The 18,880-nt window shown below is 47.7% G+C and overlaps 1 protein-coding gene across 1 annotated transcript in view; it reads right to left on the bottom strand.

Moving 5' to 3' along the window:
* Positions 1-7,383, bottom strand: part of TBXAS1 (thromboxane A synthase 1) — a 134,490-nt gene extending 127,107 nt beyond the window's left edge. The window contains exon 1 of the mRNA XM_036926086.2: positions 7,138-7,383. Within this exon, the coding sequence (XP_036781981.2) occupies positions 7,138-7,226 (89 nt within the window). The 5' untranslated portion in view covers positions 7,227-7,383. The remainder of the gene's footprint in view (positions 1-7,137) is intronic.
* Positions 7,384-18,880: the final 11,497 nt, after the last annotated feature.

Below are 18,880 nucleotides of genomic sequence, written 5' to 3'. Positions count from 1 at the left end.
TCTGCGCCAACTGCCCACACCACGTGGGAAGAGCTTTGGCAGCGTTCCTGATGGCCACCGAGGGATGCTCCCAACTCCCAAGGCAGCGTCCCCGCCAATGCCAGGTAGCTGTGGTTATTTGTTGCTTGGTGTTGAACTGGAGCCAGCCCTACACACTGGCCCTACTTTGTCCCCCAGACTCCATACCCTCCATGTCCTGAAGTAAACATCATCAACCCTGGAGCCTCAGGGCTTGCAGAGCTCTTGTTTTATTCCTCTGTTCAGCAGCCCCGCCATTACCACCAGGCTACGTACGCATCTTACCACTGTTTTCAGGGACTGTCCCAGCTGATCTCAACTGCCCAGTACAGCATCATTTAATCAAATAAGTTTGGGAAATACTGGGTTAAATAAATTTAACAGATTTCTTTACTGCAGAACCTGTCAGAGCCTTTGATATGCTATCATCTCCAAGAAGGGCCTAACTTACCCTTAATTTCCCAAGCTTTCTTAAAGAACACCCCTTGGGAAATGGTAGCCAAACTGATCTTCAGTCTGCAAATACCCATGGGCTAGACATCCCTCCATCCACCTCTGATGATATCCGGAGACATCTTAAGTGGCTTCCTTGTTCTGACAAGCTCGAGATTTCTCAGCAGGATGCCCATATTCCATCTCAATGGGCTTTTTTTCTTTTAGCTTTATTGAAGTAGGAGTGACAAATAAAAATTGTATATATTTTAGGGGTACAACTTAGTGTTTTCATATACCTTGTGTAACGATTGCCACAATCAATGGCAACCACCATTCTACTCTCTTCTATGAGTTCGACTTTTTTAGAGTCCACATATTTATGAGATCATGCAATATTTGTCTTTCTGTGTCTTATTTCATGTAACATAATATACTCCAAGTTCATCCACATTGTCACAAATGGCACAATTTTCTTCTTCTTTAAGGCTGAATAACATACCACTGTACATATATTCCACAATTTCTTTATCCATTCATGAACACTTAGGTTGTTTCCATATCTTAGCTATTGTGAATAAGGCTGCAATGAATATTGGGGTGATCCTATCCCTTTGAGATCCTGATTTAATTTCCTTTGGATATATACCCTGAAGTGGGATTACTGGATCATTTGGTAGTTTTTATTTTTAATTTCTTGAGGAACCTCCATACTGTTTTCCGTAATGGCTGCACCAATTCACATTCTCACCAAAAGTGCACAAGGGTTCACTTTGCTCCACATCCTCAATAACTCTTGTTGTCTCTTCTGGATGATAGCCATTCTAACAGGTATGACGTGATAGCTCGTGGTTTTGGTTTGCATTTCCAAGATAACTGATAATATTGATCACCTTTTCATATGCCTGTTGGCCATTAGTATGTATTCTTTGGGAAAATGTCTATTGAGGTCCTTTGCCCATTTTTTGATTGGGTTGTTTTTTTTGCTACTGAGTTGTATAAGTTCCTCATATATTTTGGATAGTAACCCCCTATCGGATATATGGTTTGCAAATATTTGAATATATTCAAATATATTCTCCCATTTTGTAGATTCCTTTTCATTTTGTCAATTACTTCTCTCACTTTGCAGAAGCTTTTTAGTTTGATGTAGTCTCACTTGTTTATTTTTGCTTTGGTGCTTGTGCTTTTGGTTTCATATCCAAAAAATCATTGCCAAGACCAATGTCAAGGGGCTTTTTCCCTATGTTTTCTTCTAGGCATTTTATAGTTTCAGGTCTTACATTCAAGCCTTTAATACAATTTGAGTTCACTTTTGTGTGTGGTAAAAGATAAGGGTCCAGTATCATTCTTTTGCATGTGATTATCCAGTTTTCCCAACATCATTTACTAAAGAGACTACTCTTTCCCCATTGGGTATTCTTAGTGTCTTTGTCAAAAATTGACTGACTATATATGCATGGGTTTATTTCTGTATGCCTGATTCTGTTCCATTAGTCTATGTATCTGTTTTTATGGCAAAACCATACTGTTTTGACTACTATACCTTTGTATTAAAGTTTGAAACCAGAAATTGTCATGCCATCAGCTTTATTCTTCTTTCTCAAGATAGCTTTGGCTATTCAGGGTCTTTTGTAGTTCCATACAAATTTTAGGACTGTTTTTTTTCTATTTCTGAGGAAAATGCAATTGGAATTTTGATAAGGATTATTACATGAATCTGTAGATCACTTTGGGTGTATGGACATTTTAGCAATATTAATTCTTCTGATCCACAAACACAGGATATCTTTCCCATGTCCTTATTTGTCTTCTTCAATTAATTTCTTTCATCAATGTCATAATTTTCAGTGTATAGAACTTTTACTTACTGATTAAATTTATTCCTAAGTATTTTATTCCTTTTGATGCTGCTGTAAATGAGATTGTTTTCTCTATTTCTTTTTCAGATGATTTGTTGTTAATATATTGGAATGCAGCTGATTTTCATATGTTGATTTTGTATCCTGTACTACTGAATTAGTTTATTTCTCTAACAGCTTTTTGGTGGAGTCTTAAGAATTTTCTATATATAAAATCATGTCATCTGCAAACAGATGCAATTTTACTTTTTTCTTTCCAATTTGGATTCTTATTCTTTCTTTCTCTTGCCTACTTGCTCTGGCTAGGACTTCTCGTACTATGTTGAATAAAAGTGGTGAGAGTGGGCAACCTTTCAGCTTTTCACTGAATTGAGTATGATATTGGCTGTGGGTTTGTCATATGACCTTTATCATGTTGAGATAATTCCTTTTATACCTAATTCATTGAGAGTTTTTATCATGAAAGGAAGCTGAATTCTGTCAGATGTTTTTTCAGCATCTATTAAGATGATCAGATGATTTTTTTCCTTCATTCTGTTAATGTGTTATATCATGTGTGCTGATTTGTATATGTTGAACTATCCTTGCATCCCAGGGAACAATGGTTTTTCTTAATATGGTCTGGGACTAGATCTAAGTCTATAATTATATTCTAGTTTGCCACATGTAATGCAATATCTCTGGGAAAGAAACTTTTAGGTATAGCTGATGGACATTTTTGTTACAGTCTTAAGTTTTAATGATCACCAACACATTTTACCTTTACCTGGTCTTAGAATGAGACTTGATCAGAACACTAACATACCCTGCTGCATATTTTAACTTCCAGTTGGATTCATAGCTCTGGGTCTTGGGCTTCAGAGCCGTAAGTGCAGATGGCATTAAAAACACTTCAGATTTTCAAAAACAGCCCTTTTCAGCCCCCACCATATTCATGGGTTTACATGCTCTTACTGTTTATCTGCTTAACCAAACAGCCACAGTTTACCTTTCTCACTGCTTTGTCTGCCAAGAAGCTCCCCCCTTTACTCCAAATTCCCCTACTCTTCTGAAAAAATAGTGAGATTTCTGTCCCCAAACCTCCATGCCAAAGCCTAAAATTCATTTCCTCTTCACTAGAGAGGAGCAATTTCCTACTCGTTTTACTAAAGTTTCTCTTTTTCTGTTAGTAATTCATACTCATCAGAGAAATATGGAAGCTTCAGAACTAATAGAAGAAATAAAAATCACCATAATCTCACCACTGCAGGGAAACCACTCTTAATATTTAGGGTATTTCCTTACAGTCTTTTTTAATAAAGAAATCTTTCTCTTACCAACAGGAATCTGGCTCCCAATTCTTAGGTGCACTTCAAAGTTTAAATACACTGGCAGTTAAGATTGCTTCTAGCAGTATTCAACTTGCACAACTTACTTCTTGTACATCAAATCTCTTCCAGAAGCAAGAATTTCAAACAATTTTATATAGGAAAATGAGTTCTTAAGATGTTTTGTCATATGTGTTAATCACCTTCACATGTGTTTCATGTACTAATATAGCTGATATTATAATTCATATAGCTAATATTTGACATACCTGGCTCTATTTCCAACCCTAGGGGAACAGCCCCGATCTTATACCCCAGCTCACACTGAGCAGCTACATAACTGTCAGTGTAAATGATAGTCATTGGAAAATTGTGTCAGATGCAGCTTTGGGAAAACTATCAAACTATACTATGCCTATTTTATAATGGTCTCTTTTTAAAGGAAATTAAGTCTTTTGTCTTCTTTCCAAAGCCACACATGCACTAAATAGTTAAGAAGCACTTGTCAAGTGCATGCCATGGTCTCTGCTTACAGGGTGAGTGGGGATACAAAAAGAGTACACCTGAATAATTTAAAAAGTGGACACCAAGTTGGTACAAACTGAAAATACAATAGGCTTTCAGGAAAGGGGGTGATTCACGTAGGCAAAAGAATAAGATTTATTCTGCGCTATGAAGACTCAGAAGAACCAGCAAGAAGAATACCAGCAGAGACTAGAGGCTGGAATTAGCCTTTAGCCAAAATATGTTAGGTGCCAACTACATACTGGGCACTGTGTGAGAGAGGGGTACTGAGAGAGATGAGAAAAACTCAGTGAGTGGGGGCTGGTAAGTGCCTTGGGCAAACAGGAGAAGCTCCTCTGAGGAGATGCCCCTGAACCTAGCACTGAAGGAGAGAGAGCAGGAAGGGAATTCCACGCTGGGAGGCCAGCAAGGGCCAAGGCAAAGCCTCCCGCGGCCGCGTGATGGTTCTCAGCGCTGCCAACCGCACGGGCGTGGGCGCGTCGGGGAGATGAGGCGCCGGAAGAGGCGGAGCCACAGCCTGTGTCCTGCGTGCGGGGCTGACACGTGGTTTGACTTCACCCACATGAGACCCACTGTGGGAGGAACATCTGCTTGCACGGAGGTTTCCAGAAGTGCGGTGAGCCAGAGCCCTCATCCCTGCCTTGGAAGAACAACCAGCTGGCTGAAGCGATCATGTAGACTTCTCGGGGTCCGCGCCCTCCGTGGCGATCACACCCGCCCAGGCCCTTGAAGGACAGGCCAGGCGGCTGGGATGTTTCAAAGGCCTCCACAGTTTCTCCTCAGGAGCAAACTGGCTTGGGCGGTGCGTGGGCGGTGGGGCTGGGGGGTGTCTCGGCACCTCCTGCTTTCCCTGAGCACCCCTCCCCCTCCTGGGGTTCCTCTCAGAACGAAGCGGGAGGGAGGCCTCTCCTCAGTCAAGCTGATGCCTGCTGCTCAGAGGCCGCCTGGAGTCTTGCCTAGAGGAGGAGGCGGGTGGGGAGCCTGCGGACGGTCACCTGGAGCCGGAGCGAGGGAGAGGCCCGGGGCCGCCAGAGCCGCGGTGTCCTCTCCTTCAGCGTTATTCTCTCCACACACGGCGCTTAGCCCACAGCCTCCAGTCTCCGCCTGCCTTGGGCACTGACCCAGACCTCCTGTTCCCTGACCTTGTGCCAGGGCCTCACTCCATGCCTGGCACACATTGACAGATCAATAAATGTTTCTGAGATAACAAATGGAAATCATCTCTTACTTCCTATTTACCACCTTGCTTGTGCCTTTATCTAATCTCTGCGTCTTTGACCCAGGTTACTAATATGGCCCAGGGAATAGATTGCGAATGCATAGCTCTTGCTGAACAGGGCAGCGTTATTGTCCATGACTCTGATCTGCACTGATTATTAACACCCAGTTAGCAGCAACTTATCAGTCAGGACACATGCTTTCTGGGACCAGAGCGGCATTAATGTAGGCAATTCATTCATTCATTCATCAAACATTTATCAAGGCCATACAATATGGCAGGCACTGAGTTGGGAGTTACAAAGGCAGAAATGAAAAAAGATACAAAAAATACAGACACAAACATGTGAGATCACCTGGAGGACTCAGGTGGGACACTTGGAGAACCACAGTCAAAGCATAGCTAGTGATGAGAAATGAATATTAATAATCACACTAGTAAGAAATTTTAAATATACCTAGAGCACAAAAGATGTCTTCTCCTCTGTGTTAGGTTACACAGATGGTAGTTAGAGTGGCTGACATCCACTACGCACCTCCTATGCGTCAGGCCCCGTGCCGTGTGCGTCACTGAGCATGGAAGCACGTCCAGATGGGTTAATGGGGGAGGCTGAGGGAGAGGGCCACCATTTGCTCTTGGTTTTGCAGGTGGCTGGTTTCAAGGCAAGATAAGCTACCCTGAGATAGGAAAGTTCAGAAGATAATTAAACCAGTTAAAAAGCAAAACAGCACCAGGACTGAAGCTGGGTTTCAGAGCCAATTTCCAAGAAGTAATTTCATCATCATAGACATCAAACATGAATTCCATTTTCAGCTATGCAAATACCAAAAGAGTAACACCTTACATTTGCATAATGCTTGATGCTTTTCAAAGTGCTTTCCAAGTTATTAATCCAGAGGAGGCTTTGTCACTACCAGAAGCATAAATTGAAATTCTGTTCAAACTTGAATTCTCCATTATTTTTTCCACTTTCCCCTCAAAAACCAGAGCCGTCTAAATCCAGGTGCTTTTGATTGAGTGGGTAACTCTAATAAGTTTAACCAGCAGGGTGAATATGCATAAATATAGCATGTCGTGGGGCCTTCCATTTACTGACAAGTCTTTGATTGGGCCCGACATAAGGAAACCTGTTGAATTAACAAAATCACAAGCTGCTACTCTCTGCTCATATCTGAGGTCCTTTCAGGATCTCAGACTTTGTGGGCACTGCATGCCCTACGTTCCTCAGAATCCATTCACTTACCAAACATTAGACAAATAGGAAATTAGTTTCACCACTTTGTCCTTAAACCTATGGAAAGTCCTGTGGGTGACTTCCCACACAGAGGTGCATGATGCCAGACAGCTGCTCTGTCTCTTTTGTTTCTAATGTAATATGAACCGAAGGCGGCTGACTGCCGCAAATCCAACAGGAGGAGAGGATCTTAGAAAAACGAGGTGAGATGATGTGACCCGGGGGTGGCGGGTGCGAGGAAATACTTCTACCCAAACCTTCCCAATCTGTTTCTTTTTCCATCTCTTTCAGACTTAATTATGTGTAGTGTTCTCAGTCACTGAATCACCAGCCTTTCCTGACACCTCAATCTCATGCATTTTAGCAAAAGATTAACCTGGCTGTTTGCTTTTAATTCTGAAGCTGTGTTAATACTCAACTCCCTCTAGATTAGAAAAGAAGAAAAACACCCCCACCACCTACCCACCCTCGTTGCAGCGAAGCTCCAGAGCTGCGATTTCTGACAATGTCACCGTCCCCGGAGCGTGCTGGGGCACTCACCATTTCAGGAGGGCCAGGAGGACCACAGACAGGGCCACCGTCGCCGTGGAGCCATTCGCCTCCAGCTTGAGGAGCCCCAGGACTTCCATGTTCCTCAGAGACCCTAGAGCGCTGGTCCCCCAGAGGAGAGAGGGAGGCCGCACCCCCGCCCTTACGGGAAGCTCGGTCTGCAGGCCGAAGAAGGAGCAGGCAACCAAGGAAACATCACATCAAGTGGGCCCCCAAAATGCGCTTTCTTCTAAAGAGGAAGGAAGAGGAGGGAAAAACACAGGGTTTCATTGTAAGGCAATGAATCAGCAACTTTATTTTCTTGATGACTGTGTTGTCAATAAACATTTATGTTAACTTCCCCGGGAAGCACCAGCAGAACAGGGCCCATGTTTGCTGAGATACATAGTGGTCGCAGCCATAGGTTTCTGCTCAGACAAGTAATGTGATACGAACACCCCCCAACCCCCCAAAAAATTCATAATTAAGTAGAGATGTGGGTCAAGAGACTGTGAATGTTCCAGAAAAATTCAGGGCTTGATAGAAAGTGCCGTCTGCACTGAGGCCTCTCTCCCTCAAAGTCCACTGGTTCCTTCTGGAGTCAGCGGCGGGGGGTGGAGGGGCCACTGGCGACTGTCTATTGGGAACGACCAAAGATCGTGCCGCAAGTCAGGGACTCATCACGAGTTGGAGGTTTTCTTATATGTCCAAAAGTATGTCCACAGGCTCATGAATGGTCCTTTGTCCTAGCTCGGTGCTTATCTGACTACAGTAGATGGAGTCTTTGCTTGTTAGTCAGCATTACACTTTAGTTATGGGAAGCCTGTATCAGAGAGGTATTATTCACCCACCATGACATCCATCTATTTAGTCTGTATGGGGGGCCAGGCTCTGTGCTGAGTTTACAAACAGTGTCTGGAAAATTTTCTCTGGGGAGAGATAGACAATAAACAGGTAGACAAATAAATTAGTAATGGTAGGTTGAGAACAGTGCTGTGAAGGTCGTGAGCACACAGCTGTAACTGAGGACAACTGGGGCGAGCCACTAAGAGAGGGTCACAGGGGAAATCTGTCCGCAGATTTCAAAAAGAGGGAAGTTTGAGGCTGAGAATCTCAGCTGAGGAGGAGCCCATCATGCCCAGAGCCATGAGCAAAGCCTGTGGGCAAAAAGGGCGACAGAGAGAAGCTCCAGGATGGGCAAGAGCTGCCCGTGTTGCTGGCGTACAGTGGGCCAGCTCGGGGAGCGGCGGGGAAGGGGTGGGGACGGCAACAGAGGCCAGACGGCGCAGGGCCACAGTGAGAAACTGGAGCTTCATTTTATGTGCCAGTTAGGGTTTTAATATGGTTGTATTTCTGTTTGTAAAAGCCTCTGGCTGCATGTCAGGAATCCACTGGAAGGGAGCAAGAGGAAAAACAGGGGTGCCACTTAGAAAGGCTGTTGCATTCATCCTGAGATGCCGCTGTTCAGACTGGAGCAGTGCTGGGGAGTGGAAAGAAGCATGTGAATGTGAAATCTATTTGGGGGCTGACCCTGAGGGATTTCCTGGTGGGCTGGCTGTGAAAGGGAACGGGGAGGAAGTTCTGGACTTGAGCTCTGGGTGTGCAGGTGCCGCTTACTGAGATGGGGGAGATGGGGTGTTGTTGGGAAAAGCGAGAGTTCAGTTTTGGTTTTGTTAAGTTTGAGATACCTGGGAGACATGAGTAGAGCTGTCAAGTCAGAGAGGAATCTTGGCTGAAAATACAAATAGTAATAATTAATAATGACAAGGCCATTTACGGAGTACTTACTAGGTGCTAGTTACTATTCTAAGAACGTTCACATGTGTTAACTCATTTAATCCTCACAAACACCCTTGGAGGGAAAGCTTATTATTAGTGCCATTTTATAAAAGAAACTGAGGCATGGGATGCATGACTCTGAAGCCCATTCTCTTCATCACAAGCTTATATTCAAACATGGAAAGCATCAATATGCAAGTGGTGTCTAAATTCAGAGGAAAAGAAGAGTGACAGCCACAAATATGATAGCAAGCCACGCAAGTACCAAGCATTTTCCAAATACTTGCCTTTCTGCTGACCATTTTCCCCACCTCCCTGTTTTGCATTCCTACTTGGGGGGCCCCTACCCGCTGAACCCATCTCTACCTGAGTGCCCCCTGCTCCAGCCCAGCCCTTTTGGACTCCTCCTCCCCTCTCCATATTCTACGTCACCTTCATCCCATTCAGTCAGCACCTTACTGAGATGGTGACAGATCTGTGCATCCCCCCTCACAAAACAGGGCTGTGCTTCACAAGGACCATCTGAAATACCCTGCCATCAGCCCCAGGAGCCACCTTGAGGTGCCAGCAGGCAGCCAGCTGGCGGGGAGGGGGCACATTCACCATGGCCATGGGGTCAGGGACTTGGGGAACCTCAAATACTGCTCAGAGCAGTCTATGCATCAGAAAGTTGCTCGGGAAAAAAAAATGTTTTTAAGAGTCCAAGGTGAAATGTGAGAAATGCTGGTGTAAGCATTAATAAGTAAGTTCGTTTACTGACAGGCCTCTCAGAGACTTGAACCTGGCGATGTGTGTTGTGAAACTCCAAGAGTGGGATGCAGAGAGCAGTATTTCTCAAGTGTCTCTGACCACAGAATGCTTTGTAAGGGACATTTATTAACACATCCTGGATGTAGTGTTCTTAGGAACTGGTTTGAGAAATGCTGACCAAGCCCAGCTCTTATTTATAGAGGAGGAAATGGCAACCCAGAAAGGGAAAGTGACCGGCACGAAGTCCCCAAGCCACCTGGTGATCAGATTCCACCTCCCCTTCCAGGCTCTTCACCTCGAATGTGCTCTTCGTGTCGCCCAGTGGACATGATGTCATGCAGCTGGCACAGGTCCTGCCCTGCTCGTGAAGACACTGGGGGTCTTGCCAGCCGGTGGGCAGCGCAGAGATGTCTAACCTCCCTGCTGCCAGCCCCCTACATGACACTGAGTTCACTCATTCATTCCTCCAGCGAATGTTTCTGGAGCCCTGCCTACGTGAGTTGTGAGTTGTGGAAGCTGTAAACACCACGGACAGGTCACCACACCCTTTTACACTTGCCTCAGAGCAGAGATAATACTCAGTGAGTTGTGGACAGTAAATTAACCGAGATGGAGGGGAAGGGTCAGATATGAGAGATATTAAGGATTTTCATCAGGAGAGAAACATGATTAAAGTTGTATTACAATTTCAGTATCTATAAGACACTTCAGGGACAGTTTGGCCCAGAGTTTTCTAGGATGAAGGGCAAGCTGTTGCCGTAATATTTACCATAATTAAACACCAGGCCTTTAACTATTCTTTTGATGTTTTCTTTTTAATAATGTATTTATTAAAACAATCCACTCTGTAGAACTATATAGAAAATACCCTATAATCCTAACTCCCAGAGACAAACTCTGTCACCATCTTAGTGTACATCCTCCCGTACCGTTTTCCGTGTACATACAAACAGAGGTACATTCTTAGTTTGTAGGAAAACAACCCCATCATATCTGTGCCATTCTGCACCTGGCTTTGTTCCTTTCCTGTCTGATGAACACTTTCCATGCCCATTCCTAGAGATCTATGTCGCTTGCTATTTAGGGATCCACTGGACAGGTGTGCTGTATTCATTTAGCCCATCCTCCATCGAGTGGCAGTCAGACAGTTTCCAAGTTTTCTCAACTAGAAATGAGGCTGCAGTGAACATCCTTGACCATATCACTGTGGCCTTGGGTCAGGCTGTCCCAAGCAACATTCTTAGAAGTGCAACTGCTGGGCCCAAAGATGTGCATTCCAAAAACACTGGTAGGAGTTACCCTCCATAAAGGCAGTTTCAGTTTTCCCCTCCACCAGCTGTGTATTGAGGTGCCCACTGACCCCACTTGGTAGGACACCCCACAGAGTTTTTCCCTTAGGTCTCAACTCAGTCCAATTACATCTTTTTTCCTCCTACATCCAGGCATTCACCTCCCCCAGGGTTGAGTCAACTGTTTTGACTTAAGCCTTGTGTTTCTTTTTAAAGCTTTCACTCCATAAATTCTGTGGTATTTCCTCCATGCTCCCTCTGTTTAAAAACTGCCTGTGCAGATGTCTGAGGGTGCCTTCCTCCTCTGCTGAAGGGTCCCAGCTGGCCTCCTCTGAGCCTGGCATCTCTGGGGAGGCTTGAGGCATGGGACACATTCTCTCTGCCATGCAGGACCCTGAGTAGAAGGACAGTGGGGTTTGCTCAGCACCGTGGAAGTTCAGAGAACTTTTACATATAACCTCATTTCAGCCTCAGAGCAACCGTGAGGGGTGGGGACTTTTCACTTTCAGTTCCAAGCAGAAGAAACTGAAGTTCAGAGATGTTATATGACTATCTGAAATCATACATTTCATAAATTCTAGAGGCCAGGCTCAAGCCCAGTCTTCTGGTTTTAAACCCAATGATGTTTCCACTAAATGTAAAGCCACATCTTGGTTTAAAATTTCATAGTTCACCAAGCCAGCCCATGGTTGTGATATAGTTTATCCTTTTGTTTATGCCCTGGGGTGCAGAGGTAAGGAAGATGTAGGGTTGGTGTGTGCCGATGGGCTGGCTGCTTTATCACCTTGCAAAAGATACCCCGGCCCCTTTTAGAAGCCTGAAAACCTCAGCTAGCCCCAGTTCAGCCCAATCTCCTCAATGCCATCCAGTATCTTAGGGACCCTCTGTCCAGTTTCTGAGATCATGAGGTCAGATTAGGAGGCCGCATCCATTCCTTCATCCCTTCAGTCAGCAAACATTTATTGAACAATTATTAGCCACTGGGCACCAGGAATAGTATCCCACCGTATAAGCTCTGGGTGTTGCTACCCAGGAACTCAGCTTCCAGGACAGGGAAGCAGACCTGTAAATAGCTAAGTATCATCACTGTTGTAAGCACTGTGACACAAATGCATACACGGCACCGAGGAGGCCGAAACAGAAGGAAGGAGACTGGTAAAAAGTTTGCACAATTGTTGCCTGAGCCTAGGCTGGACAGATGACTTCACCAAGCAGGCAAGAGCAGTACAAGCGTGCTCAGCAGAGGGAGCAAGCCAACGCTTTCTCCTAGGCATTGGAAGTGAGGGTGAGTAGGGACAATGGGCAGATTCTCAGAGGCCAGGTCATGCAAGGCATTGTAGGCCATGCCAAAGGGCTTACACTTTATTCCAGGATCAGTGGGAAGCCAGAATAGGGCCTAAAGTTAAGCAGCTACATTAGATTTGCGGTTAGAAATATCCCTCAGGAGGCAGATTGGCTGGGCTATACCTGAGATGGGGAGACCAGCGAAGGAGCTATTTGTCATCTAGGTAAGTGCTGCTGGCCTCAATAAAGCAGTAGACTGTGAAGTGTGGAGGGCTGGGCTGGGTTTTATGATGACCCGCAAGGCAGATTCAACAGTATCTGGTCATTGATTGAGTGTGGGGGTACAGAGGAAACTCCCCAATTTCTGGCTCTGCTGATTGAGCCCATGAGGTGCGATGCACCACAATAAGGACTTGGGAGAAAGAGCATGTATAGGAAAATGACTGTGGCTCCAGTGGTGGACATGACTGGGCCCCAGGTAAAGACGCTCAGGAGTCCTGGAGAGGTCGGGACAGAAATCTAAGCAAAGTAGTTTTGGTTTTGAGAGCCGTCTGCATATGGATGAGGCAGAACCCTGAGGATAAAACTGGCCACAGAAAATGGAGTAGAGTGTTGAAAAGAGAACTGTGGAGAGGACACTGAGAAGAGCCGCCTTGCAGGAGAGGGTCCAAGCGGAGCCTGCAGGGGGCCTGAGGGACGCAGAGCAGGAGCCCCAGCAGAGGGACCCTAGTTTAAGGCTTATGGGCACAGCTTTGTGTTCCAGTGACTTTCGGCTCTCTTCTTGAGTGGTCTTGGAGAGCTGTTTAATCTCTCTGAGCCTTGGCTTCTCATCTGTAAAGTGGGGATAATTGTATAGACCTCCTTTTTGTGAGGAAAACGAGGTGCCCGGGGAGCATGCTCAGCAGAGCTCCGACATGCAGTGCACACCTGGGCATGAGGCCTCTGGTTGTTTCCACCAAAGCCACAGGACATTTTTAAGAAGCAGGAAATGGCCAAGCGTGTGAACATTCCAGAAAGGCCAAGCGAGGTTGTTACTGAAGCTTCACTGGATTTGTCAGTTCGGTCCTTACGGCCACCCCCAGAATGGTTTTGGTGGAGTGGGGTGTGGAGAGACAGAACTAGAAAAGAGGAGGTTTAGAAAGGATCAGTTCAACCCTTTCCATCCATCTCTTTGGTCCCATGGCTCAGAAATGTGCCCCATGGGAGAAGCACAGGTTTGGACTGGCAAGGGTGGGATTTCCAGGCGCCGCTATCTGCAGGACCCACGTGAAGTGAGACAGACCCTGCATGAGGGGGCCTGTGGGAGACAGCAGCCATCTGTGTGGGCTTCCCGTCCCAGGGTAAGGACACAGCTCTCTCTTATCTCCGTGGTTGCCATGGAGACACGGGAGTTCGTAAACAGTTTTAGGGCCTATGTCAAATCTTGACTTTGCATTGGTTGCGAGGGCAGGGACCATATTTCCTGTATCGTTGTACAACCACACTGCCTGTCACACTGCAGCCTTCTGTGCTTGCCTGGCTTTAATTACCATCCGCAGGCTGATCGCTCTCAAATCTATTTTCTCCAGCGCAGTTCTCACCCCTGAGTTTCCGACTCATATGTCTGGCTGCCCACTGGCTGTCTTCTCACAGGTATCCCACAGATGCTGCAGACTCCAAAGGTCTAAAGCCAGACTCACTGTCGCAGCGTCCTTCCTCCATTAACCTTGTCCTCGTCCCATGTTGCGTCTCAGTATTGGGCCTCCTTCCACTCAGCTCTCAAGTCAGAACCTTGGGCTCCCCCTTGGCTCTCTGTCTCTTGCAGCCCCCACCTCCACGGGCCCTTAGGCACCGAGCACATGCTGCCTACGAAGTCTCTCTCTTTCTGGCCACTGCTCCCTCTGTCTATTCGTTCTGTCATTCAGTCCACTTCATTTCACCAACTCACTAGGTGGATGGGCACCCGCTCAGGGTCGGGTACCATCCTGGGTGGCGAGGATGCACTGGTGCAGCAGCCAAGCCAGGTTCTGATCTCACAGAGCTTGTATCTAGAGAGGGATCCACCCAATCACAGCTCTGCACTCTCTCACTGTGACCTTCTCCCCAAAGCCACCCTGTCTCTCATTCATTCATCACCATTTATCTGTTGAGTTCATGCGAGGTGCCTGGCATTGGGCTGGGGGTGCCTGAACAAGGCAGAGAAGCCAGCGTGGCTGGGAGGCCTTGAGCAAGGGGAAAGGTAAGATTGGGTGATGCAGGCGAGTAGGTAGGGGGCAGGGCTCTTAGGACCTGGAAAGTCAAGGGAAAAATGCACTACTTCCTTCCCAAAGGAAAGGGAAGCCCCTGGAGGAAGGACTGTGAGCAGGGTAGTGACATGCTGCTGCTTTAGGCCAAATATATCCCACCTACTTTCATCATTAAAATGTGTGTGGAGCTCATCAGATTACAGTCTAGCATCCGCTTGTCGACATCACCCAGGTGCTCCAGTCACAGCAGGTGTGCAGAAGCATGCCACCCTGCAGACCTTGGCGGTGTGTTTCATAAGAAAGCAGGAGAAGGGCTTGTCGGCAGCAGGCTGCCCTTGACATTGCTAATCAGACGTGGCCCATCCTGTTTCCTTCACATATCAGCCTCTCTATCAATTTATGCCGCCCATGATCTCAGCCTGTCAGATGTTAGCACTTTCTAAATTGTCATCGAATCTCTCCTGGCACCCCTCGTGGCTGAATGTGGCTACGTGTTGATGATGAGGCAGAGTTCTGCTTGTGATCGTGGAGAGTCAGCAGATGGTTTGACTGCCTTAAGGCATGTCTGGGAGCTCTCAGGCAAGCAAGCGCCTGGAACAGCCATTTTTCACCTGCTAGTCACTGGGGGCGGGGCAGGCATCCCGGAGACATGCTGCACGCCCAGAAAGCAGAATTCCGAATCCACAGTTTGACAGCAGACTGCAGTGGTGTTTTAGGCGAGTCAGCCCATGAAGCCCCAACACAGAGTAAGCAGGGCCTTGTGGCATATGCATGGGGCCCCACAATGGGGCAGCCTGAAGCAGGAGATAAGCAGAAGTTTTGGCAGCAGCCGCCTTCAAGGAAATACATACCTGAGTGGGAAGTAGGGTCGCAGTCCCCAGAACGGTAATACAGAAATAAGAATTGAGTCTTGGGGGCAAGAATGGATAGAATAAGTGTTGTAACAAGGAGTCCCCAAATCTCAAGGGTTTAGCACTGCAGAATTCCATTTCTCACTCCCCTAACAGTCCGAAGGGGGCTGTTCCGTGGACAGGCTTCCACTCGGTGATTCGGGGACTCAGGCTGCTTTGGGCTCGTGACCCTGCCATCCACTAACCCTCAGGCCTCTGCTGGGTCACCTGCAATCAGGTGGCAAATGGGAAAAAGGAAAGAGGAGGAAGGTGTGAGGGAGAGTTTTACAGGTCAGGCTTGGAGGTGCTGTAAACACTCCCCACCTCATTTCCTTGGCCTGAACTCAGACACCCGCAGAGGAGGCTGGGAAACGCAGTGGGCCCAGGAGGGGAAAGGAACAAGTATGGCATACACACAGCATGCCTGCCATGGGCAGGTGCCACCCTGGGTGCGTTCTCGGTGCAGCTGTTCCTGCGTAGGGGACAAGCCACCAGGATGAGGTGGAGGGCAGCAATCTTGGGGCCCAGAAAGCCAAAGCCCAGTAGTCAGTCCTGGGATCAGGGACAAAGGCAACTGGCCTCTAAGATGCTGGAGCGCTGACATCTGGCCCAGTTTTTCCAGCTGTCTCCCCAGGAGGCTGAGCCTGTTCCCCATAGCCCAGCCTGCTGGTTGGGGTTCTGCCCGGAAGTCACTGCCCGAGCTTGCTGTAGCTCCCTGAAGCCACTGGAGCTACCCATGTGTGACAGGCATGTAAACCCAACCAGAGAGATTAGTCCACGTAACTAGACCGCTTAGAATGTGGTGCTACTTGAATCAGCCTCCATTCTGCACAATCCAGTGGACAGTGTGAATCAGAACTATTTGCTCTGCGTGAAGAGGTCAGCCTTGTACCTTGAGCACTTTGTCAAGCCGCTGTCTTTCCTGGGCCTGGCTTCCTCCCCACCTGCACCATCTGCACACAGGTCCCAGCAGCCGTGTGCCTGAGTTACCACAGGCTCTGCATCAGCCTCTGTCCTCACCTTCCACTAACAGGCCAAGCTCCTTCCTGTGCATTTCCAAGGCTCAGAGCAGATGTCGCCTCCTCAGGGAGGCCCTCTAGGACCACCCAAGCTGATAAGTTGTACCCGTGTCCTGCCAGAATACCCCAACCTGTCTCCACTGAAATTGCTTAACTAATCCTATGTCTACACTCTAGATGTAAGCTTTTTGAGAACAGAGACCGTACCTGATTGAGCAATGTATCGCTAGTGGCTGGGAGAAAGCATGACTATCAATCAGGAATGCGTTCATGAGGTGGTTTGTTGAATGAATGAATGAGGGCACGTCTGCCTGTGTTTCAGGTAGTAGCCACCAGATGGCAATAGTGCTCTTTGGGTAGTGAAGGTCAGTGGTAATGCTCTTCCTGTGCCAACCCCTGAAAGGAACTGAGGTCTGTCCCATAATCCAAGTGCTTGGTTGATTTTCCATAAAATATGTCAGTTTATTAAAATAGCTACAAAGTCATTTCTCAAGCCAGGCATTCTAAGAAAGATACAACAAATGAAATACCGTAAAGAAAGGAAGAAGTACAGAGAAAGCATCACCAAGTCCTTGAGTCCTCTGTGCCATTCCCCCTCCTGGTGATCTCAGGGTGGTACGTTCAAACTCAGAGACCCACGAGTGTCCATCTGGACTCCTGAGGACTGAAGGTTCTGACGCTGTCCCAGGCTGACACCCTTGCAGCTGCCCATGCCTGTTCCGGGTTCACTGGCTCTAATTTTACTTGCTTATCTTATCAGGGTTTTACCAGTAGACCAGTTTGGCTGGAGCAGAGGGTTCCTGAAGAAAGCTGGAGAGAGATAGGCTTGAGCAGCAGGGAGGGGCCCACAGGAGCAGGCCTCCGCAGACCAGGCTGAGGGGTGTGGACTTCACCCCACACGCAAGAGCGGAGCTGGATTCTGGTGGCACGCACACGTGTGCAAGCATGTGCCGGCAGGCAAACGTGCATGTGTGTGTGTGCGTGAGCAGAGAGGGTGTGACGGGGAGGGAGGGCCATGCACCAAATGGTGTTAAGAAGGATGGGTGATTGGGGGCGGGGGGCACTGAACACGAAAGGCCCCCTGAGAGGTAACCACGGTCATTTAGAGGCTGGGGAGGAGGTGTAGACAAGAGCAGGGCACAGATGTGTATGCAGATCAGGAGACATTCTGTGGGTAGAACAACGAGGATTTGATGACTGCTGGGAAGAAGAGGGAGAGAGCGGACTGGGAAGGCCCCCGCTGCTGCACTAAAGCCTGACTTTGTGCAAATTAGAAAAAGGCATGTATTCCTCTACCTGCCGGGAAATCATCTTGTCTGCAAAGCCCCAAGGTGAACAGTGCCCCTGAGTCTGTTATTCCATGTCCCCTGCTCTACGGCAGCCCTGCAAGGAGACCTTGAGATTCCAAGCCTGGCTGCGGGAGACAGGGCTGGTGTTGCTGACAGAAGCGGGTCCGTGGAGGGAGAGCAGTCAGGCGAAGGGACATCCTGATGGTCACGCAGCGCTCACGCAGCAGTTCTTAAACTGTAGTGGGTGAAAGAGGCACACGGGAGGGCTTGCTGAGGCCGGACTGCTGTGCCCCACCACCAGCATGTCGATTCGATAGTTTTGGGGTGGGCGCTGAGAATCTGCATTTCTACCAAATTCACAGGTGACACTGCTGCTGGGCCAGGACCACTCTCTGAGAACAGTGCTTCCCCACCCTGGCTGTGCATCACACGCACCGAGAGAGATTTTTGAATGCCAAAGTCAGGCCTACACAGAGCAAGGGAATCAGAAGCCAGGTCTTCCGTCCACTCACACTTAGACCCAAAGGCAACCCCTCCGGGCCCCTCAGGGCTGCAGACGCTGCTCTATCTGAGCTGCAGCGTCTTAGCAGAGTGTTTGGTTTCTGTTTATGAATTCCCCCATCCTGTCTCTAACAATCTCCTCTTTCCCCAGGAGAGGCCTTGGCTTCCCCGTCTCCTTGGCAGGAGCCACATACTGGCCAGGATGGCCCGGTCCACCCCACTGAGCAATGCCAAGTGTTTCAAGCCTGGTTCTTTCACAGTGAGTGTGTCACTTTACTTTCTCCAGCTTTTATTCCAGAAATACTTATTCTGCCTTTCCAGGGGCGAGACATTCCTGCCTAAGGGGGGCCTGCTCGCCTGCTGCCCAGGGCTGCCCTGTCCCGGGCCTCCTTTCTCACAGCAGAGCCCTTCCCACCCAGCCCCGGGCCCACCCTGCACTCTGCGGCCCCCCAGGTCTGAGGGGGTGGATGTCTGTCTTACCCCCCAGTAGGATTGTTTGAAGTTCTGCAGGAGCTAAGAGAAGTGCGACCATCCTCTCCCTGTGGTAGTGGAAAGATGAGGTGACATAAGGTATGTGTGGGATAGAAGTAAATATGGCTCTGAAACCCCACATAATTACAGGATAAGAGAGGTACTGCCAAGGTAAATTAATAAGACAACAGTTGGGTGATGTTTACCAACAAAACCAGTTTCGGGTATGTTATGCCCTGCTTTTGCTTTGCTGAATAA

This window comes from Manis pentadactyla, chromosome 7, assembly GCF_030020395.1.
Source record: "Manis pentadactyla isolate mManPen7 chromosome 7, mManPen7.hap1, whole genome shotgun sequence".
Taxonomy (NCBI): Eukaryota; Metazoa; Chordata; class Mammalia; order Pholidota; family Manidae; genus Manis; species Manis pentadactyla.
Note: the sequence above shows the minus strand (reverse complement) of the source record. Positions and strands in the feature narration are given on the sequence as shown.